The sequence below is a fragment of the Monosiga brevicollis genome, genomic scaffold (genome assembly GCF_000002865.3).
Source record: "Monosiga brevicollis MX1 MONBRscaffold_39 genomic scaffold, whole genome shotgun sequence".
NCBI lineage: Eukaryota > Choanoflagellata > Craspedida > Salpingoecidae > Monosiga > Monosiga brevicollis.
Window position 1 is genome coordinate 43,766 of NW_001865076.1, and position 23,498 is coordinate 67,263.

General features: G+C 55.1%; 5 protein-coding genes across 5 annotated transcripts; 2 read left to right on the plus strand and 3 right to left on the minus strand.

The window, feature by feature from the left end:
• Window positions 1–767: 767 nt before the first annotated feature.
• On the minus strand, window positions 768–3,053 carry MONBRDRAFT_29809 (uncharacterized protein; the record flags this gene model as incomplete). Its single annotated transcript, XM_001750295.1, has 7 exons — window positions 768–919; window positions 1,025–1,195; window positions 1,343–1,450; window positions 1,607–1,702; window positions 1,833–2,031; window positions 2,204–2,332; window positions 2,997–3,053. 7 exons carry the CDS (start codon window positions 3,051–3,053, stop codon window positions 768–770), a joined length of 912 nt encoding a protein of 303 aa, XP_001750347.1.
• A 1,078-nt stretch (window positions 3,054–4,131) lies between these two features.
• Window positions 4,132–9,139, plus strand: MONBRDRAFT_29810 (uncharacterized protein; the record flags this gene model as incomplete). Its single annotated transcript, XM_001750257.1, has 16 exons — window positions 4,132–4,294; window positions 4,811–4,857; window positions 4,939–5,116; window positions 5,206–5,273; window positions 5,837–5,908; window positions 6,014–6,270; window positions 6,392–6,453; window positions 6,531–6,690; window positions 6,807–6,942; window positions 7,035–7,208; window positions 7,328–7,421; window positions 7,520–7,929; window positions 8,040–8,318; window positions 8,447–8,523; window positions 8,622–8,875; window positions 9,012–9,139. The coding sequence occupies 16 exons, from the start codon at window positions 4,132–4,134 to the stop codon at window positions 9,137–9,139; spliced, it is 2,559 nt and encodes an 852-aa protein (XP_001750309.1).
• Window positions 9,140–10,522: 1,383 nt separating this feature from the next.
• Window positions 10,523–15,337, minus strand: MONBRDRAFT_29811 (uncharacterized protein; the record flags this gene model as incomplete). Its single annotated transcript, XM_001750296.1, has 13 exons — window positions 10,523–10,638; window positions 10,751–10,812; window positions 10,913–11,016; window positions 11,121–11,246; window positions 11,360–11,461; window positions 11,588–11,874; window positions 11,963–12,078; window positions 12,177–12,297; window positions 12,382–12,515; window positions 12,708–13,837; window positions 13,990–14,374; window positions 14,404–14,565; window positions 15,072–15,337. The coding sequence occupies 13 exons, from the start codon at window positions 15,335–15,337 to the stop codon at window positions 10,523–10,525; spliced, it is 3,111 nt and encodes a 1,036-aa protein (XP_001750348.1).
• Window positions 15,338–16,656: 1,319 nt separating this feature from the next.
• On the plus strand, window positions 16,657–17,902 carry MONBRDRAFT_34510 (uncharacterized protein). The gene is made up of 2 exons (XM_001750258.1): window positions 16,657–16,989; window positions 17,124–17,902. Exons 1-2 carry the CDS (start codon window positions 16,702–16,704, stop codon window positions 17,412–17,414), a joined length of 579 nt encoding a protein of 192 aa, XP_001750310.1. The 5' UTR covers window positions 16,657–16,701; the 3' UTR covers window positions 17,415–17,902.
• Window positions 17,903–18,077: 175 nt separating this feature from the next.
• MONBRDRAFT_34511 (uncharacterized protein) lies at window positions 18,078–23,431 on the minus strand (the record flags this gene model as incomplete). The annotated part of the gene is made up of 16 exons (XM_001750297.1): window positions 18,078–18,350; window positions 18,456–18,608; window positions 18,723–18,803; window positions 18,954–19,037; window positions 19,173–19,223; window positions 19,325–19,357; window positions 19,568–19,675; window positions 19,784–19,873; window positions 19,965–20,179; window positions 20,323–20,536; window positions 20,683–20,811; window positions 20,904–20,972; window positions 21,125–21,262; window positions 21,429–21,693; window positions 22,608–22,977; window positions 23,338–23,431. 16 exons carry the CDS (start codon window positions 23,429–23,431, stop codon window positions 18,078–18,080), a joined length of 2,367 nt encoding a protein of 788 aa, XP_001750349.1.
• Window positions 23,432–23,498: the final 67 nt, after the last annotated feature.

Sequence of the window (23,498 nt, forward strand, 5' to 3'; positions counted from 1 at the left end):
CTCTCTCTCTCTCTCTCTCTCTCTCTCTCTCTCTCTCTCTCTCTCTCTCTCTCTCTCTCTCTCTCTCTCTCTCTCTCTCTCTCTCTCTCTCTCTCTCTCTCTCTCTCTCTCTCTCTCTCTCTCTCGAGTGCTTCACAGGCTCCTTCTCGCCCTCACGCTGCCCCTCTGCTCATCCGTCTACGCGCCGGGCATCCCCGCCTTCGCCCCTTCTTTGCCTCGCCACAGCCCTGCAAATCTCACTTGGGACAGTTGCAGACCCCCAACAGCAAGGTGGACCTGACGGATGACGTTGTCCAAGCCACACATGTTTACACTATAAAAGCTTTAGCTTTGATGCCAGAGGGCACAGGATTGGCACAGGATTGGGGGTCTCGATACTGACCATCGCGCCCTCACCCAACACCGAACAAAACGCCAACGCCAAAGCCTTTTCAAGCTCCGAGCCGGTCGGTGATGTGCTGGATACTCGACTGTACGTAACATTAAAGTTTGTTGCCACCATGTTCTGACCTCTTGCTGCTGAGTGTAGGAAAGGACCCAAGAGCTGGGAAGGGCATGACGAGCAAGTCAGTGTGTTGGGGCTGTTGGCAAGTCTTGGCACTGTTCCATTTTTTTTTTCCTATCACCCTCTTGCAGTGTGCTGCCAACCCAACACTCTCCTATGCTCGCCTGCTGATTCAGAACAAGATGAGGATGCAGGCACAGCGGAGACATGACCGCGTTTTTAATAACAACATGAATTAACCATGAAAGCGTGCATAGGACGATTAGAAAGGACGTCGCGACTTGAGCTCGGCCACAAAGTCAGCCAGCGCCTGATTTTGTAACAAGGCCTTGACGTGCGCCCGGTGCAAGGCCAGCGCTTTGCGAAGGTCGGCCGAATCTGCGCCAAAACATGCCCGCAAACTCTCTTCATATACTGGGATAGCGGAGCGAGACATCAAGAGGAGAAAAAAAGAGGGGGTCAAACATGGTCAGCACGCATGCGCGGAATAAGACTCGGTCAAGCTTGGCCGATACATACAATCACTGTAAACGGCGCGTGACACGCTACGCTGAAGAGGCGAGCCGGTCAGAAGTGGAATGGCATCGGGATTGAGGTGCTTGACCTTGAGATGCACAACATCGTCCGTGTTGGTCGCCTCACCATCCAGCCACAGCGTGAAGACCATTCGCCTTTGCACCGCAGGTATCACTGTGTTTGGCCCGCATCCCAACAATGAGCATGGTGACCATCACAGAAGAGCGTGCGCGCGCACGCTCTGGAGAAAAAGGTTGCGGAATCCGACACCTCGCCTCCAGCAGCCATGAACAAACAGAAACGGCGCAAGACGAGTCGTACCCTTGTGCAAAAGCTCATCAGCTAAAAACAGAAGGACGCGGTTCATGCGAGGCTCGATGCGTGTTGGTTCACCCAAAAACGGGAGCAGCTCTAGCTCACCACCATCCCCTACGCGAAGATGTGCAAGACACGCAAGGCGCTTGATTCAGAAGTGACGCCTGTGTGTATACAAACACGTATAGCGACGCCCCTCTTGAAAAGACCTGTTTAAAGAAACATGGCAAGACAGCCGCGGCGCGGGACGGAGGAAGGTGGCCAACAAACCAGGAGCCCAGTCAGGGTTGAGGTAGGTTAAGATGGTCAAGCGGCGTGCATTGGGCCGACTTGGGTTGTCATAATGCCAGGGAAACGCACCGCCCCCTAGTTGCGTGTGTCCAAAAAAAAAAAAAAACGGGCGGCACTGATTAGCTGTGGGCTAGGCCAGACCAGGCAAAAGTCAACTGCGTGTTGTTTTTGTTTTTTTCTTCGCTTGTCTGCCAGGCGCACGCACCTTCGTTAAACTGGAGTTTGACAGTGCGAGATTGGCGACCGGCGGGCACAAGCTTGAGGGCGGGCAAGCGTTGCGCCAACGCCGTTTGGAAGGCATCGGCATTATCTAGAAAATCGGCAAAGAGGGGGCACAAGGCCTGGGCCGTCTTGTCATGCATGTCCGCTTCAAACACGTGTGGCTTGGTCAAAACCAAGGGGCCCTAGTCATCATTGACCCACGGCAAAAGGTTCGAGTGAGCTGCCGAGGCTCAAGACGACGCGCGCGCATGTCAAAGGATATGCAGCGCGGTCGTGTTACGGGAAAGACAAAACAGCCAGGGTTTGGAGCAAGAGAGACAAGAAGGTGTTGGCACGTGTTCTTTGGGGGCGTACAGCAGAAGTTGCGAGCGAGACGCGGTTGGGGGCGAGGCCGTCGACCTTGTGGAGGGCCAAAATCGCATCGCGCATGGCTTGCGCGTATTCAGCAGGCCAAAAATCGTCGATAATCACGTAGCCATTGTTCTGCAAAGCGTCCACCCGGGCCGCCGTCAACTGCGCCTCGACCAGCTCAGCCGTGGCCATCCTGGTCCATCGACTGCTCCCAAAATTGCCGCGAGCACGAGCCGAGCCAGCACCAGCACGGAGTAAGCCACATGCGCGCAACGCGCTCATACCAGAGCAGCAACTGCTGTCCACCACCACGAACGCGTTTCCCCTGACCCACCACCGTACCACTCACTCGTCTCCGTAATGTGTCGCCCTCGCCCTCGCCCTCGTTCTCTATCGTCCGCCTCGTGTTCGTTGCTCGTGTTCGTTGATATGATCTCTAGAGCAGACCTCACATACGCGAAAGACGAAAAAGAGAGAGAGAGAGAAGAGAGAGAGAGACAGAGAGAGAGAAGAGAGAGACAGAGAGAGAGAGAGAGAGAGAGAGAGAGAGAGAGAGACAGACAGACAGACAGACAGACAGACAGACAGACAGACAGACAGACAGACAGACAGAGAATCACAGAGAGAGAGAGAGACAGACAGACAGACAGACAGACAGACAGAGACAGAGACAGAGACAGAGACAGCATCATAGAGAGAGAGAGAATCACAGAGGAGAGAGAGAGAGAGAGAGAGAGAGAGAGAGAGAGACACACACACACACAGAGGCACAAAGAGAGCGAAACGATACAACTACCACTTGTAAGAGAGAGAAAAAGAGAGAGAGAGGTTTGAGAGCTGAAGGAAGACACATGGGGTTAGGGGTAGCTGATTCGTTTTATATCGCTGTTATGGATGAATGTCGACCTGAATGGAATGGTGATGCATCAACCCCAGGATGGCAGTACACCATTGCACCAGGCCTGCCAACACGGATATGTGGAGGTGGTGTGGATGCTGTTGAAGCACGGCGCTGATGCTAAAGCCAGAGGCCACTGCCAATGATTTATCTCAAACATAGTCTTATCCTAATCTGGTGCCACCATGATGTTGGTGCACCAATCGACAGCTTGGCAGTGCACCGCTCCACTATGCCTGCCAAAACGGTCGTATCAAGGTGGTGGAGATGCTGTAAAAGCACGGCGTGGCTGCCAAAGCCACGAACAGCGTCAGTCTTTTTCCCGCCCTGACTGTAATGTCACACGAGCGGTATGAGCCCAACGGTGCCGTTATCTTGCTGCAGACACGTGATTACATTGTTTGACGACACTTGTTGAATCTGCCCAGAGATGGCGCATCATCATGTGTACCTTGAGAGATAATCTCACTTCACTTGATACTCACTGCTTGTGTGCCACCAGTGGCCATGAGCGACGCGCAGCTCTGCGTTAGCGGCATTGACGACCTCGGCATCAAAATTATCAGAAAATCGAGCCAAAATCAAGCAAAATCTCAAACACATACCACATCTCTATCAAACTCTAAAGTAATTCACACTTTATTAACAGCAAGATAAACAACCCCCCTCAAAGTTATATTAAAAGTGTGTCAATGTTATGCTTCTGGTCCTACTGGCGCGCGCCCTCCATCCGCAGCAAGAAGACGATAGTGCAGATGGCAGCGGCAGTGCTGGTAGTGGCGGTGGCAGTGGGAACGCCTGGCCACGGGATGCGCAGTCCGGTTGACGATCTTTGCATGGCTGTTGGAGCGCCTGGGTGTGCGAAGAGAAGAGCAACACGCCTGGGCTATTTGAACCACTGACTTGTGCCTTGATGACGACGAAAACGAGCTCATTCGCAATTCCTTTTATTGTTTGTTGTTGTTGTTGCTCCGCCTCCTCTTGTTTTATTCAAATCGAGAATCTCTGGTTTCCGCAGGGAATCTTCATTTTGATGGTTTGTAAGATTCACAGCATCTCTTGTGTGCTGATCTTCTCTCTCTGTCTCTCTCTGTCTCTCTCTCTCGGTGTTGCACTTGGCGCCACTTTTTATGGGTTAAACACGTCGTTCAAGTGTGAGAAACTCAAGGCCGTCTCCACGACAACACGACAGACAGGTGTGGTGGCATTTCCGGGCCACTGTCGTCTGCAAATGGCAGCCGGGATACGAGGATAGCCCTGCCCCATCAACGCTGGCGAGCTGGCTGCCTCAAAACGTCACAGGACACGTGATCTTCTGCCGTTCAAGGCCTTGAACCCGCCCCCTGGATTCCCGACTTGATCCAACTCTGCGAGGTGCGACCGTGCTTCAAGTCGTAGCCGTGCGCGCCGTGCACACTGGTGAGTAAAAAGAAGGAGACGGAGGAGAAGGAGAGAGGAGGAGAGAGGAGGAGGAGGTGGTGGTGGTGGGAGAGTGAGACGGAAAGATGCATTTGAGGGGGCCAGAGTGCACCGCCGGGACTTTGCCCATTGACCATCGCCTCGTGGCCCAGGATCAGCTAGCTAATAATTGGACCTGTGCGGCTTGATGATACAGGCTCACAGACGGAGAGGACGTGTGTGTGTGGGTGCAAGTGCAGATACATTTTAGACTGCCGTTTGCTCTTTCAGTGACGCGCTTGCGCGATTCACAGATCTCCACAGGGGTTTGGGCCTCAAGGATCGGCACCAAACGTCGACGGTTCGGTGCAAAGTCGCCGTCTGTGTGAATTGTTACGTTGTGTCGACTCTTCCTTGCCCCCGCCTTGGCGCCTGGAGACAGGTCCCATCCTGTTGTGCGCGCGTGCGCGCCGGCCATTGCGCGCTTCTGCTGCATCCACCGGCTGGCTCCGCCGAGCCCGAATGCACCACCATGGCCGATCGACCCGTCTCGCCCCGCTCTCGCCGGCGCAAGGCGCGCAACTCGGCCGCCCAAGAAAGCGAGCTGTCCATGTTTGCAGGTCAATCCCGCGTCAAAGCTTTGGACAAACCCGACCTCCTTCTCAGCCCATAGATCTCACCATCCATCCTTTTCTGTTTGGGCACTCAGACGAGGCCGCTTCCTCCTCGGGTACCCCTGTCCCCCTCGATGAGAAGAAACCCCTTCACGATTGGGATGTGCGTGTAACACGGCACCCCTCCCCTGATCTTCTGGGCACCTCGCTTATGAGTTTGGTATTCTACTTTTTTTTTTTTTTTTTTTTTTTTTTTTTTTGGCCTCGCCTTCCTCGCCGACCTTGTTTGCTTGCGCACGCGCCATGCAGCCCTCAACAGCACAGCCGATGACCCATCTATGGACTCGAATTGACGGCGGCAAGCTCCTGCGCCGGCGTCGAGGTGAGCTGCCGCCCCCCCTCTTTTGCTTCTGGCCACTTGCCCTGGCCGTCTGGTTCCGGCCCGTTGCGCGCCCAGGCGATCCTGCCTGCATTCAATCTCCCGTCTCCAATCCATCATCGCAGGCTATTCGTGTTCGGTGTGCCGCCTCTGGGTTGATGATGGCCAGGACATGTCGCGATATCGCGCTTGCCGTCCTACTTTCACACGCGATGCACACCTAATCGACGAGGAATCGGTATTGATTCGCACTCCCACGCCACCCCGACCACTGCCGTTAGGCTTGTCGCGCACATGAACGTCACAGTTACCTGCACCTGCATCATTGTTTGGTTTTCTCTTTGCAGTCCACCAGCAAACACCATTGGATCTCGGGCGTTTTTGACAAGAGCAAAGTCTGCTTTCGGTGCACGCGTCCGGTAAGACTTGCTTCTCCGCCCCTCCGCGACTTCTTCTCAGCATGGAGCATTGCACTCAGTCTCCTTCCCTACCTCTGAATACGATCTTATCCATCTGCATGTCAGCTCGGTGTCAAAGCGCTTAGCTTGCAGGCACGCGCCTATCGCTGCTCGCTGTGCAAACGCTACATTCATCTGGATTGCCTCAAGAACCAGTTTGATGTGTGGGGCACCTGCGATCTTGGCGAGTTTGCTCCCATCACCTTGGGCCCTGAGGAGATTTGTCTTCAGCCTCTCCTCTCCGATGTTGTCAAACCGGGTGTTGCCGGCGTGTGCTTGACGGCCGACGACATTGACATGATTACAAGCTCGGGCCACAGCGGGTAAGCGTTCCCTACACCATGCCTCCACCCAGTTCTACGCAGCAGTTTTGCTGTCGTTGGCGCAGCTCTTTCCGGACACAAGACAGTGTTTCGTACTTAGCTCAGCTTCCCTGGCTCGCAGACTTCGCAAAGCCAGTCTGGATGCCAACCTCCAACATCGTGCATCCACCGGTTACTTGTTTGGTACGTCTCCACCATCTCGTTCCATAGCGGCGGGGCAGCCAGAGCTGATTTGCGCATTGTGCTTCCGTGCCCGTTAGAGCGCACTAGCCCCATGGGTCGAGGGTCAGATTTTGAGCTCGGTCGACGCGTCTCGCCCATTCGCTCGCGCCAGGAATCAGACGGCTCACTCACGGCACCGGACGACGAGGATGCTGTGTTTGCGGGCTTCAACGTGAACCGCCTCTCCGACTCTCAACAGTCAGTGCCTGGTCACGTGAAGCGTATCAAAAGCCTCCTGTTGTTTGCTCAAGCCACTGCCGCCATCATTGACACCGGCCCCTGCATTTGCCGCCCCACCCCACCCTCTGCTGCAGACAAGAGTTTCGGGCGAGCATGCGCCGTGCTTCAGCCCGCAAGGCCACAGCACATCGCAGGGCACACATGCAGGCGGCTCGCGCCTTGGAAGCGGCAGATCGTGCAGACTACCAGTTTCACATTCAGCCTCGGCCGGTTGGTTCATCTCTCCTGGCCGCCTGTTCTTGCATATACCCACGGCCACTTTTCACCATGATTATCCGTCCCTCTACGTCTCTCTTCTCCAGGAAACGTTCCCTCTTCTGGTCCTGGTCAACCCCAAATCTGGCGGTAATCAGGGTGCCAAGCTTTTGCATTCCTTTCTCTACTACCTCAATCCTCGACAGGTGTACAACCTCATGGCCACAGATCCCGATACTGGCAAGGTGCAGGGGCCCGGGCCGGCGTTGGACCGCTTCAAGGTGGGCCCTGGGCAGTGTAGCCTCGTGACGTGATTGGAAATAGCTGCTGCCCCGTCCCCCTTGCCTCAATTATCTTGAGCAGGCGGCACTGAACAGTCTCACCATTGGTTGCATCTTAGAACGTTCCCAATTTGCGGATCCTAGTGTGCGGCGGTGACGGCACCGTGGGCTGGGTTTTGGCTGAACTTGACGCAAGGGGCATGGACAAAGACAGTGAGTTGGAGCAGATCGATATCAGATCCCCTGGCTTGGCCAACTTCCTTTCTGGCTCTCATGTGAGGTTTCACATCGTGTGTTACACCTGCGCGCAGAAATTGGGGTCGGAACTATTCCCTTGGGCACGGGCAACGACCTCGCTCGTTTTCTCAAGATGGGCGGCGGATATGAGGGGGAGTCAACCAAGAAGCTGCTTCACTGGATCATGGGCTCACTTGTCATGCAGCTGGACCGATGGTCCTTGACCTATCGACTGCGCGATCCTGCCCCAACAGCGGGCCTCAGTGACATACCGGTCGCCGTGGAGCTCCCGCTGATCGTTGTCAATAATTACTTTAGTTTTGGCTCGGATGCTTTTGCCACCCTCAGCTTCCATTTGGCCCGGGAACGCGACCCGGCCAAGTTCAATTCACGCATTCACAACAAAGCCTACTATGGCTTTCAAGGGGCCAAGGACATTTTCCGGCATCGCTACAAGGATCTCTGCGAGACTTTGGAACTGGAGGTGCGCCCACTGTGTTGTGGGATTCAAAGGCTGCCAGCTTTTCTCGCTTGCCCTCAGGCCGATAAGATACCCCAACTTGTGCTTACATTGCTCACCTGTTGCGCAATTAGTTTGACGGGCGTGACGTGACCCAAACCGTTCGGCGACAGGCCTTTGAAGCCATTGCCTTTCTCAACATTGCTTCCTACGCAGCCGGCACGCGACCGTGGGGCACCAAAAATGCCGTCGATGGATTTGACGCACCCAGTTCCGAAGACCAGAAGCTTGAGGTTGTTGGCTTTCAATCAGCGCTGGCCTTGGCCAAGGGCGTCATGCGCATTGGGCATGCAGCCCGTCTTGCCCAATGCCGGAGCGCAAAAATCACGTTTCACGTCGAGACACCCGTTCAGGTATGTATCATCGATGAGCCGTGGTCAGAGCACACGTCAGACCAATGAAACCCAACTTGCCACCAGGCTGGAAATATTGCGGCGCATCCAACCCCGTTTCTCAACTCTGCGTTGCCATCAACACTCAGGTGGACGGTGAGCCCGTCATGTTGGCGCCGGGCGAGGTTGTCATTTCTTTTAAAAATCAAGCCACACTGCTGTGCCGGTGAGTTGTGATGCCGTTCGCCTTGGCCCACCCCGCATATTTTGACTCGGTGCCTTGCTAATACTTTATGTCTGCCTGTGGACCAAATTGTGTGATAGGCCCAAGGGCCGCTTTCGTCGTGACTTTCAAGAAGGCTCGCGGCCGGCAGCGTTCCCCTTGACCAACGCGGTCGAGGCCGAGGTGGCGGAAGATCGTCGGCGCGAGTCTGATGAGGAGGATGACGACATGGATAGTGATGGTGACACGGAGCAGGTCGTTGCCGTGGCGGGGGCTGCCAGTCCTTCTCTCATTGTGCGCGACGTCGAGGCTGCCGAGGCCGCCGCGGAGAGTGACAACATGTCTGGTTTGGCTGGTATGTTGTTCAAGCTGGTGTTTTTTTTTGACTTGTGTTCACTTGATTCCGACATTTCCGTTTTTTTTTGTTTGATTTCTTTTTCTCATGCGAGTGCATGTTTCACACGCGCCCCCCCAACCATTGTGTTCCATAGACAATGCGGCCATGGCTGAGGTGGAGGCGCTGATGGAAGGCGAAATTGAAACACATCGCCACCAGCCCGATCACCTCTTGCCACCGGAGCCGGCTCACCGTGTAATACTGCCCGTCTTTCTGGTATGATTCGCGATGGAGCACGCAACGCCAGCAATCTGCTCGCGGCTGGTGGAGAATTCACAACTCCGCCGTGTTCTTGCTGGATGCAACAGGTTCCTTTGGATTCAAGCTCGGGGCGCTCGCGTCACCCAGTGCTGATTGGCACCATCAGTGTGGGCACTCGGCTTTTGCTCGAAGACTTGCGCATTGAGTTGGCGCAGCACCTGAATCTTCCCTTTACTCGTTCGATGGGGTGGCGCTTTCTTCGTTTCATCTCCAACGAGCATGGCGAGGGCAGTTATGTCTCGGTAAGCTGTGTGAGAGAGTATCATCGCATTGTCGTGGCAAAAGCACGAGGCGGCCGTGACCACATGATCCCAATTTGGCGCACGCGGTGCGGTGCATAGGTGCGACACCAAGAGGAAGCCGAGATGACAGTGGCTGATTTGGCCAATGGCAGTGATGATGCCCAGCAGATTGACATTTGTAACCGACAAAAGCCAGCCCCGGTGCGTATTTAGGCGTGTGCGGCGTGTCCTGCCATCGTACGCGGATAACCACACGGTTCTGTGTCTTCTCTTCGATTTATGTCTGATGGCGCTGGTGATGTAGGAGCTGGATGGGCTCTTCCAGGCAACCATAGCCGGTGATCTAGCAACGGCACGAAATATGGTGTCGGCCGACCCTCAACTCTTGAGTAGAACCGATGCCACGGGTGCGATAGTTGTGAAGCACAGGCTCGCTGTCAGCGTTTAACTCGTTTTTCTCGTTGCCCCCCAGCTCACGTGGTTTTCGTGCACATACAATGGCATGCAGGCACCACGGCCATTCATGTGGCGGCTCGCGAGAACCGCGCAGAAACGTTGCTGTTCTTTCTGGACCAGCAGGACGCACAGCTTGCGCAGTTGGTGGACGTGGCAGGGCGCACACCATTGCATTACGCCGCAGAGGCGGGTCATGAACAAGTGTGCACCGCTCTCTTGGCCCATGGCTGTCCCAGCAACATACTCGACCGAGCAGGGCAGACCCCACTTGATCTTGCGCGCCTGGCGAATCATCATCATCTCATTGCCCTTCTTGGTATGTTTCAAAGCTTGATTCTCACGTCAAGCTGTCGACGACTGTGCCCCGCCATCGGCAAATATTCACGCTGTTGGGTGTCTTGTAATGTGATCGACCGTGATGCAAATTTTAGGCGATGCAGAGGACCTGCCTGGCGCGGATGGCCAGTCATATGTTTGAGTCTGTTTTGAGTGTTTTCTTTTCCGTGTGATCCGCATCACAGAGTGTCTTATTTCGAGTGAATTTACTGGCGGCCACAAAAGTCAGCGGCAATGGTTCCCGCACGTACGGGCAAGGGATCATCTGACTTGGGATCTGACGCGAGGAATGGCGGTCTTTGTTTTGAGACTAATTGCGAGCACTAGCCTGGCGCGGGTACTGGTCGACGAATGCGGTGCTGTGAATCGCCGTACTGATCTTGTGAAATTTAGCACGTTGTGTGTTGGTGCCGCGAAGGTTTGTGCCTACCACAGCGTGTCCAGTGAAGGGTCAATCGCAAGTCATCAAAAAAAGCAGATTGAAGGCGGATCATAATTCCTGTACTCCTAGACAAACAAGTGGAAACGCAGTGGTTACCTTGGAGATTGCAGCCAGAGAGATCACACTCGCTGAGATCTGACCCAGCCAGGTTGCAAGAGCTGCAACAAATTTGCGATGAGATGATGGGCTGTCATCAAGCTTGATGGTGATTGGTGCGCGTGCGCGTATGCTAGTTAAGGATGGACCAAACAGACAGACCGAAGATTGCAATTGCGCAAGGAAGCGCCCTTGAAGCTGGCCACGCGCATGTTTGCGTCTTCAAAGTTGGAGTCTTCAAAGTCGCATCCTCGGCATGAGGCACCCTAAACCCAACCCAGTCGTGTGTTGCCAGTCAGTTCAACCACGCCTTGAGAGGGGGCGCGACACCCATGCCTAAATAAAGTAGGTAGCTTGATTGGGCACGAACCTCAAAACTACACCGTGGCAGGATTCGGGAGGGATCATGAAAGGTGCCGTTGATGACGGAAGCGTTGTCAAGGATGGTGCGGGAAAAGTTGCAGCCGCGCAAGTCACAGTTGTCCAATCGCGCGTTCTAGAAACAGCAGGGGTTGATATGCGATATTTGTTCAAGAGGCAAGGTGGCTGTGGGCGATGCTCAAATAAACACAAGCATAAAGACGGCCTTCTGCCGAGACAAGATCCAACCTTGAGGGATGCCCCTTCAAAGTTGCAGCCCTGAAGCTGAGAGTTGCTCAGGTCGCAATCATTGAGGTTGGCAAACCGAAAGTTGATGTTGCGCAAGTCCATCTGAGGCAGAAGGGAGCAGGCACAGACCGTAGGGGTGATGGGGGTGAGAAAAGTGAGGGCACCACTGTCTGGGGCAAGCATCAATGCTAAACATATTACGCCGGGAAGACATGGCGGGCAGCCAACCTTGGAAAGGTCAGAGCCTTCAAAGTTGAGGCCCTGGGCTCGCAGTGCTTCCTGAGAAGGGGCCACGAGCAGCATGCGTGCCTGGCAGTGCGAAACAGCTGTGAGGCAGAGCGGCATGCAGCGCAGTCGCGCTCCAAGACATGCGGGACCCGGCTTTCTGGCACCGACCAGTTCGCCGCGGCGAATCGGGGGCTGCTCCTGGTCCTGGATAGCCTCTTCGCGAGCCAGGGGTTCAAGAATATCAATGGCTGCCCAGAGACCAAAAAAGTGGGCTTCGGCGAGCACCCCTGCGTTCACAGGGCGCCGCAGGCAACATTGTTAAGAAGACGGCGTGCCTCGAGACTGGGGGCGAGGTCAGTTGGAGTCAAGCCCTACCGCGACGGCTCAGGCCGGGGTCGAGTGTGAGGACACCATCTCGCATAAAGCCCAGCAAGGGCTCAAAGTATCGGGGGTTACGGTCGAGCAGATGGCATCCATTGTCATCCATCGTGCTGCACATTGTCGGTTCGTGAGCGCGAGGCTCTGATGCTGGGGCATTCGCGAAAAACGAAGCAGGGACACGGGCGCGTGCGGTGTACGGTGTCCGGACCTTTCCCAGTGATCCGACAGAAACATGGTGGCCAGCATGGAGTCTTCCCAACGGGTGAGGGTCTCGAGGGTTGTTTGGAAGATGCGTCCTCCGACGTTAAGCTTGATCCATTGCTGACGGCCTGTACGGGAGCGTTTAAAGTCATGTTATATCGAATAGAAGTTGCACCGAAACATCAAACCATCCCGAGCGAAAGATGGCATACCTGCCGAGCTGGTGCGTGGGCCATCGGGCATGGCCACGGTGTTGCTGGCAAGCGAGTCGAGGGATGTGAGGGAGGTCCAGCGTCCGGCTTTGCGAAAACTTTCTCCCTCGGTGACGACAAGGGTGTCCTCGTCCCTGATTGAGGTAAGCATGTGCGAATGGATGAGCAGGGCGATCAAGTCGAGCCACGGAGAATGTGTGGCGGCACGAAAAGGGCACATGGGCATGTCGTTCAAGGACCGAAAAAAAACAAAAGCAATACAATCGTTCATGGCGGGTTCTGGCGAAGCATGGCGGGTCAGGGCACAAAGGCCGAGGCAGTCGAACCTGAGACAGGCAAGATCTTGAACGTGGGTACCATTGAGGAGGTAGATACGCTTGGCGTGGCATTGGAGCTGGCGCGAGGCAATGGCCAGGAGTTCGGGCAGGGTGTGGGGCAGGGGCACGAGGGCTGTGCGGTGGCGGTGGCGATTGAGGAGCAAGGAGACACGGGGAGCCACGGTGGGATTTGGCGTCAGGGCAGAGAGGGCAGGGGCATCGGCATCTGGTCGCTGAGAGTTGAGGCTGAGGTCAGAGTCTGCGGCGGCGTCGTTGTCTAAATGGGCAGACAGGCCGTAAATGTGGAGTACCTCCTGCACTTCGACCTGGGAAAGAGCGGCGGTAGGGGCTTCACAATCTGGTTCGGGGGTGGCGTTGGGCACCGAGTCGGAAGAAGGTGAGATCTCAGGGCCACTGTTGTCGTGCGGGCCGGCTGGCTCGAGGTCATGGTCATGTTGATCAGTGTCATGGGCCGTGGGGTGCTGGGGGGTGGGCGATGCGCGAGCAGGGGGCTCGGGGCGGCGGGTCTCATGCAGGGCATCGACATGGGCACCGGCTTTGGCAAGCGCATGGAGGAGGGAGGCCTCATGATCGGCTGGGGGTGGCGGAGATGAGGCTGTGGTCTGGGGCGGGGTGTGGGAAAGGGTTTGAACGTAGGCCAGAGCATCGTCGACGGTCATGTCACCGCACTTGACTTGACGGAAGACGCGCAGTTGTTCATCGTTGGTCAGATGTTTGACGGGGGCGTTGACGGGTGGTGGGCCCATGGGGTGCGAGCGCGTGGATGCATCCGGGGCGGTGGTTTTAGGTTTGGCCGCTGGTTTTGGAGGGACGGCGGGCGCTAGTGTTGGATTGCCCTGACCGGCGGTGGTGGCGGTATTGCTGGCAGAGTTGTTGATGTTGGTGTTGGTGTTGGCGTTGGTGGTCTTGGTGGTCTTGGTGGTGGTATGGCTTTCGGTGGCAGGGGTCGCGGTCTGGGCAGGTGGGGGAGGGGAGGCTGGGAGTTCGGGCTGAGAGTTGCTGCGGCCTCGGTTGACGGCCAGGACCTCGGCAACAGCATCGTCAACGGAGATGTTGCCGGCCTTGACGCGATTCATGACTTCAATCAGTTCCTCGCTGGAGAGGTGCAGCTCGCTGGCCTGCGCAGCGTCGGGCAGGGATGCGAGATGATGAGCGAGATCCCGAGGAGGCACCGTGGTTTGCGTTTAGAGCCGCGCGCCCAAGAGCCCACACATGGCGAGGGCCAGGCACCAAACAGCGACGCCAGTAGAAAGGCAAGGCTCGGGCTTACCTTGAGAGCGCCGAGCAGATCGCTGGGCACGAGCGCCGGTTGTGAGGGCTCTGGCGTTGCAGAGGCCACGGGGGGCGGTGCAGTGCCATGACGTCGGCGCAGCTCATCCAATGACGGCGGCACCTCGGGCTGGCGTGCAGCCATGGTCCAATCACCACAAACAGAAGGTCCTGGCAGCTCGCGTGCTCCCTCATCAATCCATCGACGGCACGGCACGGCTGGCTGCCACCTGGTGGAGCAGAGAGAGAGAGAGAACGAGAGAGAGAGAGAGAGAGAGAGAGAGAGAGAGAGAGAGAGAGAGAGAGAGAAAGTGAGAGAGAGAGCGAGAGAGAGTGAGTGAGTGAGAGAGAAAGTAAGTGTTAGAGACAGAGAGAGAGGGGATTTTCTAAGAGAGAGAGAATCAGAGAGGCATACCTTGAAGGCGACAGAGAGGAAGCGTTGCGAGCGAGGTAAAGAAGAGCTTGAGGAAGACGAGAGAAGAGAATAAGAGAGATGAAGGGATCCAGTGTTTCATTCAGAGAGTCGTAAAGAGATACACAGCCATTCAGAGCGAACGAGAGAGAACTGCTACGTCCTCTGCAAAGTTGTCCGCAGAATAGGATGTCATGCACTTTTTCTAGCTTGAGCTTTGTGCAGTTGGTTTGTGAGTTATTGAAGATTTAGTTGATTATGAACAGTACTCTGTAATAGGTTTGTGTTGGTAGTATGTGAGTTGGTGTCGGAAGCTTCATACGGTGCGAAGAAAATGGCCGTGTGAGCGACGACTTGAGCTCAGTCATATGGAGCCGGTCAGACCGCGTTGATGGTGCGGACCGCGAGCGTGCGGGCGAAACCTCGCGCGCATCATCCACAGGGGAGCGCTGCCGAAATCGGGGTCGACGCCAACCTTGGCCATGACAATTTTTATCTGACAAAGTGAGGGTAAAAAAACAATCGAGTTTAGAGGGTCTGAACGAATCTCAATCACTGGAAGACGGTCTTTTACTCGCTCCAGCCATTCAAATCCTCTCTCTACCTTCAAAGCTACAACGCCAAGAACCAAAGAGAGGGAATCCAGCTCAACTGGCCGCTACCACACGTACATGCCCCTCTGTACCAAACGCCCACTGACTGACTGATTGATGACAACACACACACACACACACACACACACACACACAGATGGTGAAAGGGGCGGAACCCACTGATTCAAGTGGTTGAAACGGCAGCGGGGGCGGGTGTCTGTGCTCGTCCCGGCTGCTGGTTCATCAGGGCAAGACATCACAAGGGGAGCAGCCGCGTTGGCGATCCATCGCTTCATCCATCTGCCATAGACGGGCCAGGCCGCCCGCACACAAAGGTGCTTCATCTGGCCCTTTGAACCATTGAGTGCTTAACTTGGAAGTCTTATCAACATCGAGCTCTTCTCTCTGAATTGCCTTACTTTTCCCAGCTTAAACTCTGTGGACAACCTCTCCTTCTCTCACACTCTCTGGCTCTTGTTTCTTTTGTTCAGCCCCCGAAATCTTTTGTTCCCCCTTGTTCCACCCCCGCTCCCTCCCCTCCCCCTCTCCTCTCTACCCTTCTCCCCACCTTCACCCCCATCTCTCCTTTCCCCTTCAACTCCCCACTACCCCCCACCCCCCGGCACCAACATCCCTCTGATAAAACCACCTCCCCCACCCCCTCCCTCTCACCCGTGCCGAGCCAGAACCAGCTGCCTCTCTCCCTGCCGGCACCAGCAGTTTTAGAGTGCCAAGGTAGACCTCCGCTCCGCTCCTCCGCTGCTTCCTCCGGCTGCCGCTGGCTCTGTCGCTGCGGTCATTGCGTTGCGTGCCCTTGATGATGAATGCAACTGACTCCCGAAACAAGTGACTCAAACTTGTGGCTGCCTTTGAATGCAATCATTGCGCCCGGGGACCACGTCGCTTTGCCTTGAGAGAGAGGGAGAGAGAGTGAGAGAGAGATCGTGACGATGCCACATCAGGCACTTTACTTCACCACCCGGTCACTGCCCTTTTTGTGCATCTGATGCGATCGCTTCACACACACTCACACTCACACACACACACGCACCAGTCGCCGTGCGGTGGGAGACTTGAACCCAGTGTCTTGTCGTGGACCCGTGTTGTATACCTGGTGCTGGTGCCTGTGTGGGCTGACGCGTCTGCCCGTCGGTGCTCTCCTGTCCTGTGTCCGGGCTTGAATGCATTTTTTTTTCTCTGCTTCGATCCATTGCGTCCGGCAGCTTCCTCTCCTTCCCACTCTACCTCCCTCCCTCTCTGGTTCGTCGTCGACGCATGGATGCCATCGGTTGATATCATGCACCGCCGTTTTTTTTTTGTCTTGTGTTTTTGTTGTTTCCGGTTGCTCGCTCGACCCGCACAACACAAGCGTTACCTCTGCCACTTTCCCACAAAGTCTTTGTGTTTCTCTCCTTCTCCGCGGTGGTGGTCGTTCATGGTCTCAAAGCACACCGGCGTCCTTGAGTCTCTTGTTGTTTTTTTTTCCCCACTTTTGCCAGACCTGTCCAGTGCTTCCTTTCTCCCCTCTTCTCATGCGACCTGCCACATTCCACCCTGACGTGCTGTTTATTCTTCTTGGCAGTCTATTTTTCGTCTTACTCCGCCTCCCTGTTGACCATCACGATTCCTTTTCTCATCATGCCCGGCTCGTTCAATTTCTTGTAGGGTTTGTTTTTCCTGTTTCTTTTCAGGATCAGAAATCAGCAAGATGCAAGCCATCAAGTGTGTGGTTGTCGGTGACGGCGCCGTCGGTAAGACGTGCCTGCTCATCTCGTACACGACCAACGCCTTCCCCGGCGAGTACATCCCTACCGTCTTTGACAACTACTCGGCCAACGTCATGGTCGATGGCAAGCCCATCAACCTTGGCCTCTGGGATACCGCCGGTCAGGAGGATTACGATCGCCTCCGCCCCCTCTCCTACCCCCAGACGGACGTTTTCCTCATTTGCTTCTCCGTCATCAGCCCCGCCTCCTTTGAGAACGTTCGCGCAAAGGTGGGTCGTCTGGATTCTCTCTTGCTCTCATCATGTCTCGTCCGAGCATGGCCGCGCCATCAGTCCAGCTGGCGTGGTGCTGCCTACCGCGCTCTTCGCCACTCACCTCTGCATATCCATCCAATCCTTTGCAGTGGTACCCCGAGGTCAGCCATCACTGCCCCCAGACCCCCATCATTCTTGTTGGTACCAAGCTCGATCTGCGCGATGATAAGGATGCTATTGAGAAGCTCCGTGAGAAGAAGCTCCAGCCCCTGACCTACCCCCAGGGTCTTCAGATGGCCAAGGAGATCAATGCTGTCAAGTACCTCGAGTGCTCAGCCCTCACCCAGAAGGGCCTCAAGACGGTCTTTGATGAGGCCATTCGTGCCGTCCTTAGCCCGCCCAAGATCACCAAGAAGCGTTCGGGATGCATGATCCTCTAATCGACCTGCCCTGTTACTTGTCGTTCATGCCCCCTCCCCTTTTGTTTTTCGTGTTCTTCCTTTCATGACTGGCTTCCGTTGCTGTGTCGTTTTCTCGGAAAGTCGTTCCTTCGCTACTCGCATCCCACTCCTTCTTTCTTACAGCCAGTTCTTGTCTTGTGGCTCCATGCTTTCTGTGTATGGTTTGTTTGTTTTTCTTTTTCTTCTTTTTTTTTGCATGGTCCACGGCAAAAAAAAAAATGCCCAACTTAAACGTGTCTGCGGTGCAGCACCCTGGCACGACGGCTTGATCCCTTGATCACCGGTCAACACACTGATGTCTTTCTTGCTTCTCGGATGCTCCTGAGCAATCGTCTTAGGTCTCGCGACGAAGAGTCTCGTGTGTTTTTACTTTCCCCTTCATCGCTTATTCCTCTCCGCCCCTCTTGTATTGCTCTTGTGTGTTACTCTTTTTGTGCTCGTGGATTGGAATCAAACCGTCAAAATGCCAGCGCGCTCTGTCAAATTTGTCACAACTCAGGCGAGCGGGGACTTTGCACGCAAACAGATACGAAGAAAAAAAAAGACAAATCAGGGCTCAAATCAGGGTTCCTCACACTGCCTTGATACATGAGGCAGATCAAACCACCAAAAAACTACCCACATCTACTCGTTTCACCCACGTTATGCATTGTACCCGTAGTCCTGAGGAGTGTTGAGCAGCATCGTGTGGTCCAGACTTTCATCTCCACTTGGTCGGCTCACATCTCCACCAGCCCCGCCCTTCATAAACACACCCGGGGGTGTAGAGGGTGTTTGTAGGCCGGCGGCCGCAGCTGCAGCTGCGGCTGCGGCAGCCGCCGATGCGCTACCGGTGCTTGAAGTTGTGGCTCCAGCACTGCCGATGGCACCGTACGTGCTCTTGCCCAAAAACTCTGGACTCAGAACAAGGAGGCCCTGCGAGGTGGGGGTGAAAGAGAACGACCGAGGGTGATTCCATGAGACGATGGGTCCTCACTCCTCCTTTCCGCATGTTAGCCAGAGACAAGCAAACCAACTCACCTCCTCGCCGAGCCTCTCGACCAGCCAGATGAGCAGCTCGTCCATGAGGAGTCGCAGCAGGTTGAACGAGCCAAATGAGAGAGCTGAGCGTAGCGTTAGATCGCGGATCACCAGGCCGCTGAAAAAGCCCCAGCGCAACATGAATTGCTTGCCCTATTATATTCCGAAAGACAAGCGCCGAGAATGGTCATCCCACCACCCGAGACGGTCAAGCCTGAACCAGGCACAAAAGTGGCTTTTGAAATTCAAGCACGCATGACAACATACCCGAGCCGTTGGATGCACAGCGCCCGCGACAAAATCACGCAGCTTGTGCTGAACCAAGGCTGCCCACACTTGAAGTGATTCCTAGAACACGCACAGCAGAGAACCAACCGTGACGAGGCCGCCAAAGCTTGCCATGGAAAAACAGAAAAAAAAAAGAAAAAAAAAGAAAAAAAAAAAAAAAAAAAAAAAAAAGGCGCAGCAGTTGTTTCCAACAACACGAGTGCAGCATACCTCATTCTCCAAGAGCGACAGCACCTCGGATACAATCAGGCTGACCGTGGCCTCTTGGCATTCACAGGTCATGGCCAGTTGCGACTATTGGGCCAACAGGCACGGGGGAACCAAACGGGTCAGACGAAGAGCATGCCACACAACATATGGCCGGGAAAGATGGTTGATGTTGACATAACCACGGGCTGAGCTCGTCGACCAATGGAAAGATGAACTGACATGCAGTGCCAAAACGTCAAGAGAAGAGAGATCTTGCAGCATCTGATACATCTGCAGCAACAAAGCACATCATCACCAGTTGAATGAGCTTGTGAAAAAGCCGAACCACAAGACACGAGGTTGGAACGCCAAGGTGAGGCGACTGCACAAACCTGGTCTGAAGAGTCAAAGATGGCCGAAACAGCCTGTGCATGACAAAAAGAGCGCAAAAGGAGGAGGGGGTTTGAAACGTGAGCACGAGATAACAGAGCCAGTTGCAGGGCAGAAGCGATGATGACAAAAGCGAACAAACAAAAAGCCTAAAAAAAAAAAAAGGAAAGAAAAAAAAAGGGAAAGAAAAAAAAAGGGAAAGAAAAAAAAAAAAAAAAAAAAAAAGAAGGCCAATTGCAACGCACGCCAGCCAAGTGATTGAGAGAGGTGAAGCGTCGAAGGCGTAGGGCCAGCGTGTGATACTTTTCCAACCGCGCATCCACCAGCTTGAGATTGAGGCCATCCATGGCCGTCTGCAAAAGGGAAGGGGGGAGAGTTTGGAGGGGCCAAAATGTGAGAAGTTGACGAAGCAGGCACGATATGCGAGTCAAATGAAAGCCAACAGACGGGTGACGACGGACCCGAAGCCAAACGTCAATGCACTTGGCGAAAAAGCGAAGTTCCTTCAGCAATTCTTCGGGCAAGGGCTTGAGCACGTCACGGATAATGGCCTAGGCATGACAGCGACATGATCGTGTTATGACTCGGCCACGAGCAACAGCAGGCATGGGGAAGCGAGCGAGGCGGGGGCTGTGGCATTACCTGCTGAAGTGCTTGAATGAAGATATCGTCAGCTTGTAGAACGTTTTGTACGCCGGCAGGTGAAGCCAGAATGGTCTTGAAATGGACGGCAATGGTGCCCCAAAATTGGTTCCACTGTTCCTGGATGGCTTGAAAGTCGCCGGCAATGACAGTCTGCAAGACCTTGGCACAGTGCGCATGGTAGGGCTTGCTGAAATCGTTGGCACCATCGATGCCTGCAAAGAAAGAGGTCAAGGTAGTGGGGAAAAGGAGCATGTCGTGTGAGGACCACCAAGCCACCAGGTTTGCAGAAGCGCCGCTTATTTCAAGCATCAAACGGGTAGGGGACAATGGGCGGGAAGCGGATGGGGATTGCGACCTTGGGCTTGGAGTGAGGGAAAAGGCGGCAGGGTTACGCGAGCAAAAACGCCGGCAAATTTGCCCGGGGAGGAAGCCTCGGCGTTACGCGGGCTGGAAGGAGCCTCGGCTTTACTGCTAGGACCAGCGGCATCTCGAGCTTTGCTGGCACGCGTGCTGGATTTGCGCTTGGTAGTGGTTGGAGCTGGTGTGCCTGTGTTAGAGTTTGATTCATCCTGCAAAGGTGCGGGCAGGGGGTGGACCCATTTCGGAGCCCCCTCAAAGGGTAAGCAGGGCTTCTTCGAGTACCAATACCATGCGTGTTCAGACGAGAAGACGAATGGTGACTGAAAAAAAAAAAAAAAAAAAGGAAGGGCCTGACCTTTGTTTTCCGGGTTTTGGTGTGAGCGCCACCGATTTGTGTGGGGTCAAAATCGAGCTTGGTTGACTCTTTCAAGCGGATGCCGTAGTAATGGTATTTGCTGTTGCCTCGCGTCCCGAGGCGGCGGGTCTAGGCGCAAGCATCAGGCTGAGTGCGCAGCGTGCTTTGGGATCTGCGCACTGAAACGGCGGTTGGTGTGCAAACAGCTTGTCAAGACTGACCTTGAGGTTTGGGAAGACGCTGCGAATGAGCTTGCCAAAACTTGCTTGGTTGACGGGCTCTTGGTTGAGCTGAGGAGCAAGGTATATTGAATTGGGGCAAAGCAGGTGCATTGAAAACTCGTGAAGTGAGGTACCAGCAACGTTGTGGGTGTGTGTGTGAGGGAAGAAAGGGTCGGGGTGTGAACGTGAATGAAGACTTTCTTGGCACTCGGGGCACGAACCGTTTTGCAATGCTCAATGTAATGAGCAAAGAGGGGTTCGCGGCCAAGGGAGGTGTCATCGCAAGCTTCAAAGTTCTCGTGAAGCCAGACGACGGTGGCTGGCGAGGTGCGGCTGATGTTGTGTGAATAAGGGTTGCTCTAAATGGGTGCGGGCCGGGCAGACGAGAGGGAGAGGAACGAGGGGGAATAAAAGCGCGGGTAAGGACGGGATAAGAAGTAGTCTATGCAGATAAGGGGGGGTTGAGTATGTCTACTCAGAGGGTTGCACGCATGTGCGCGCGTTTGTGGATGTGTGTGTACGCACGAGCATGCGGCCGGGAGCGGCCACCATGGCTGGGGGCATGGTGGTGCCGCGATAGGGCATGCCGTAGGGGGCGGTCACGTAGCCACCCCCGTACGGGGGGCGAGTGTAACCGTAGGAGGTGGGCATGTAGGAGACTATGGGGGCTTTGCTGGTGGGTTGACCCATCGGTGCCTGGCTCATGGGGGGAGCTGCAGAGGGAGCGATGGGGCGCCCCCCCATGGTGGCTCCGGGTGCCATGCTATTGGCGGGGAGGGGCTGGGCCATGCTGCGCGGCGGAGGATGCCCGGCGCCAGTGCTGGCAACACCACCGGCGGGTGGCTGTGGCGTTGCCATGTTACTCTGGATGTGAAATGAGCGGCACTCAAGCAGCCAAAAGCATCGGATGCTCCAAGAGGCGAGGGGGTTCAAGGTGGGCTGCGCGTTGGCACAAAGGCCTCGCTCGACTCGCCTCCACGCCGCTGTAGCGATGCAGAAGCGCCCTTGCGCCGATTAAGGTATTGCCAACCGTCAGGATCCGAACGCAATCGAACCAGGATCCCACGACGTCTTCCTGGAACGGATCCCTGCGCAGGGTTCCGCTTGGTCAAAGTGCGTGTTCGACGAGAGAAACCAAGAGACGTGTCTGCGATGAACGGCGCCGTTCCAATAACAACAACAACAACAACAGGATGAGCGGTTGTCAAAGCGAATCCAAGGGTAAGCAGAGCTAATCAGCGCATGCACACGGGGTACACAACGGGTCCAAGTGCCTGCCAGAGAGCGTGCGTGACCCGAAAAAAAAAAAAAAAAAAAAAAAAAAGAGAGAGAGAGAAAAAAAGAAGAAGAAGAGGGGCGGCGGGAAGCAGAGTGGCCTTGTCACGATGCACAAGACAACGAGTGTATCGGGGCATGGCGAGCAAGGGAGGGGTAGAGGTGGTCTGTCAAGCAGAACGAGCAACCGAGTTGCGATGCCATCTGCCCTTCTGCCCCATCGATGCGATTCAAGGCTTGCCCCCCCGCCAGTCTCGTTTCACGCCCCACGCTCCCAACTCAAACCACAGCCACAGCCAGCACCAGAAGCATGCCAAGCAACCTTGTACACAGATCCCATTGAACAGGCACGGCAAGCCGTGTCACCACCACCGCCAGCACGGCAGCGCTGCCATATCTCCTGCCTTCATCCCGTCCGCAATCACTTACCCGTTACACACACACACTTGAACGGAAAAAAAAAAATTCAGAGAGAGAGAGAGAGAGGAGACAGATACAGAGACAGAGACAGAGAGAGAGAGAGAGAGAGAGACAGAGAGAGACAGAGAGAGAGACAGAGAGAGACAGAGAGAGAGAAAGTTTGAGAGAGAGAGAGAGACAGAGAGAGAGACAGAGAGAGACAGAGAGAGACAGAGACAGAGAGAGACAGAGAGAGACAGAGAGAGACAGAGAGAGACACGCACACACACAAAGAAAACAGTCAAAAAAAAAACACAGAGAGTATTGGATAATGGTAAAATTAACGCAAGAATTAAGCTTGAAATACATAGGGAATCAGAGAGAGGGTGTCCGTTGGGATCTGTTGAGAGAGTGAAGCGTCAGCATGACGCAAAGGCGGACAAAGACGTCGTGTTCGCGTCGAGCGTGATGGCAGCGTGATGGCAGCGTAATGGCAGCGTGATGGCTGGAGCAGACGCTGCTGAAAGAAGACCATGAGTCGTCACGTTCACAGCTACAGGGATCGAAGGATGGGTTTGCTACTGACAGGTCAGGGCCGACCCAGGGTGTCTGTGCCGGTATCGGACAAGTTTGGATGAAGAGGTCCGCAAAAGTCCTTGGTCGCCAGACGCGTGGGAGGGTTGTGGCAGACCCGGGAAACATCACCTGCGTCTGTACACCCCCGACACAGGTATACACTCGCACCGATCCTCACACGCACCTTCATATGCGCGCACACACAACGCACTCAGCGGCGGTCCACCTGCGTATATTATGCTTGTATGGCCAGTTCGTCCCCTAAGGATCTCCAGCATGCACAAGGTGCTTTATTGCCTCGACGCAAACGCCAGAGGCATGTGCTGACTCGCTCGTTCTCTCTCG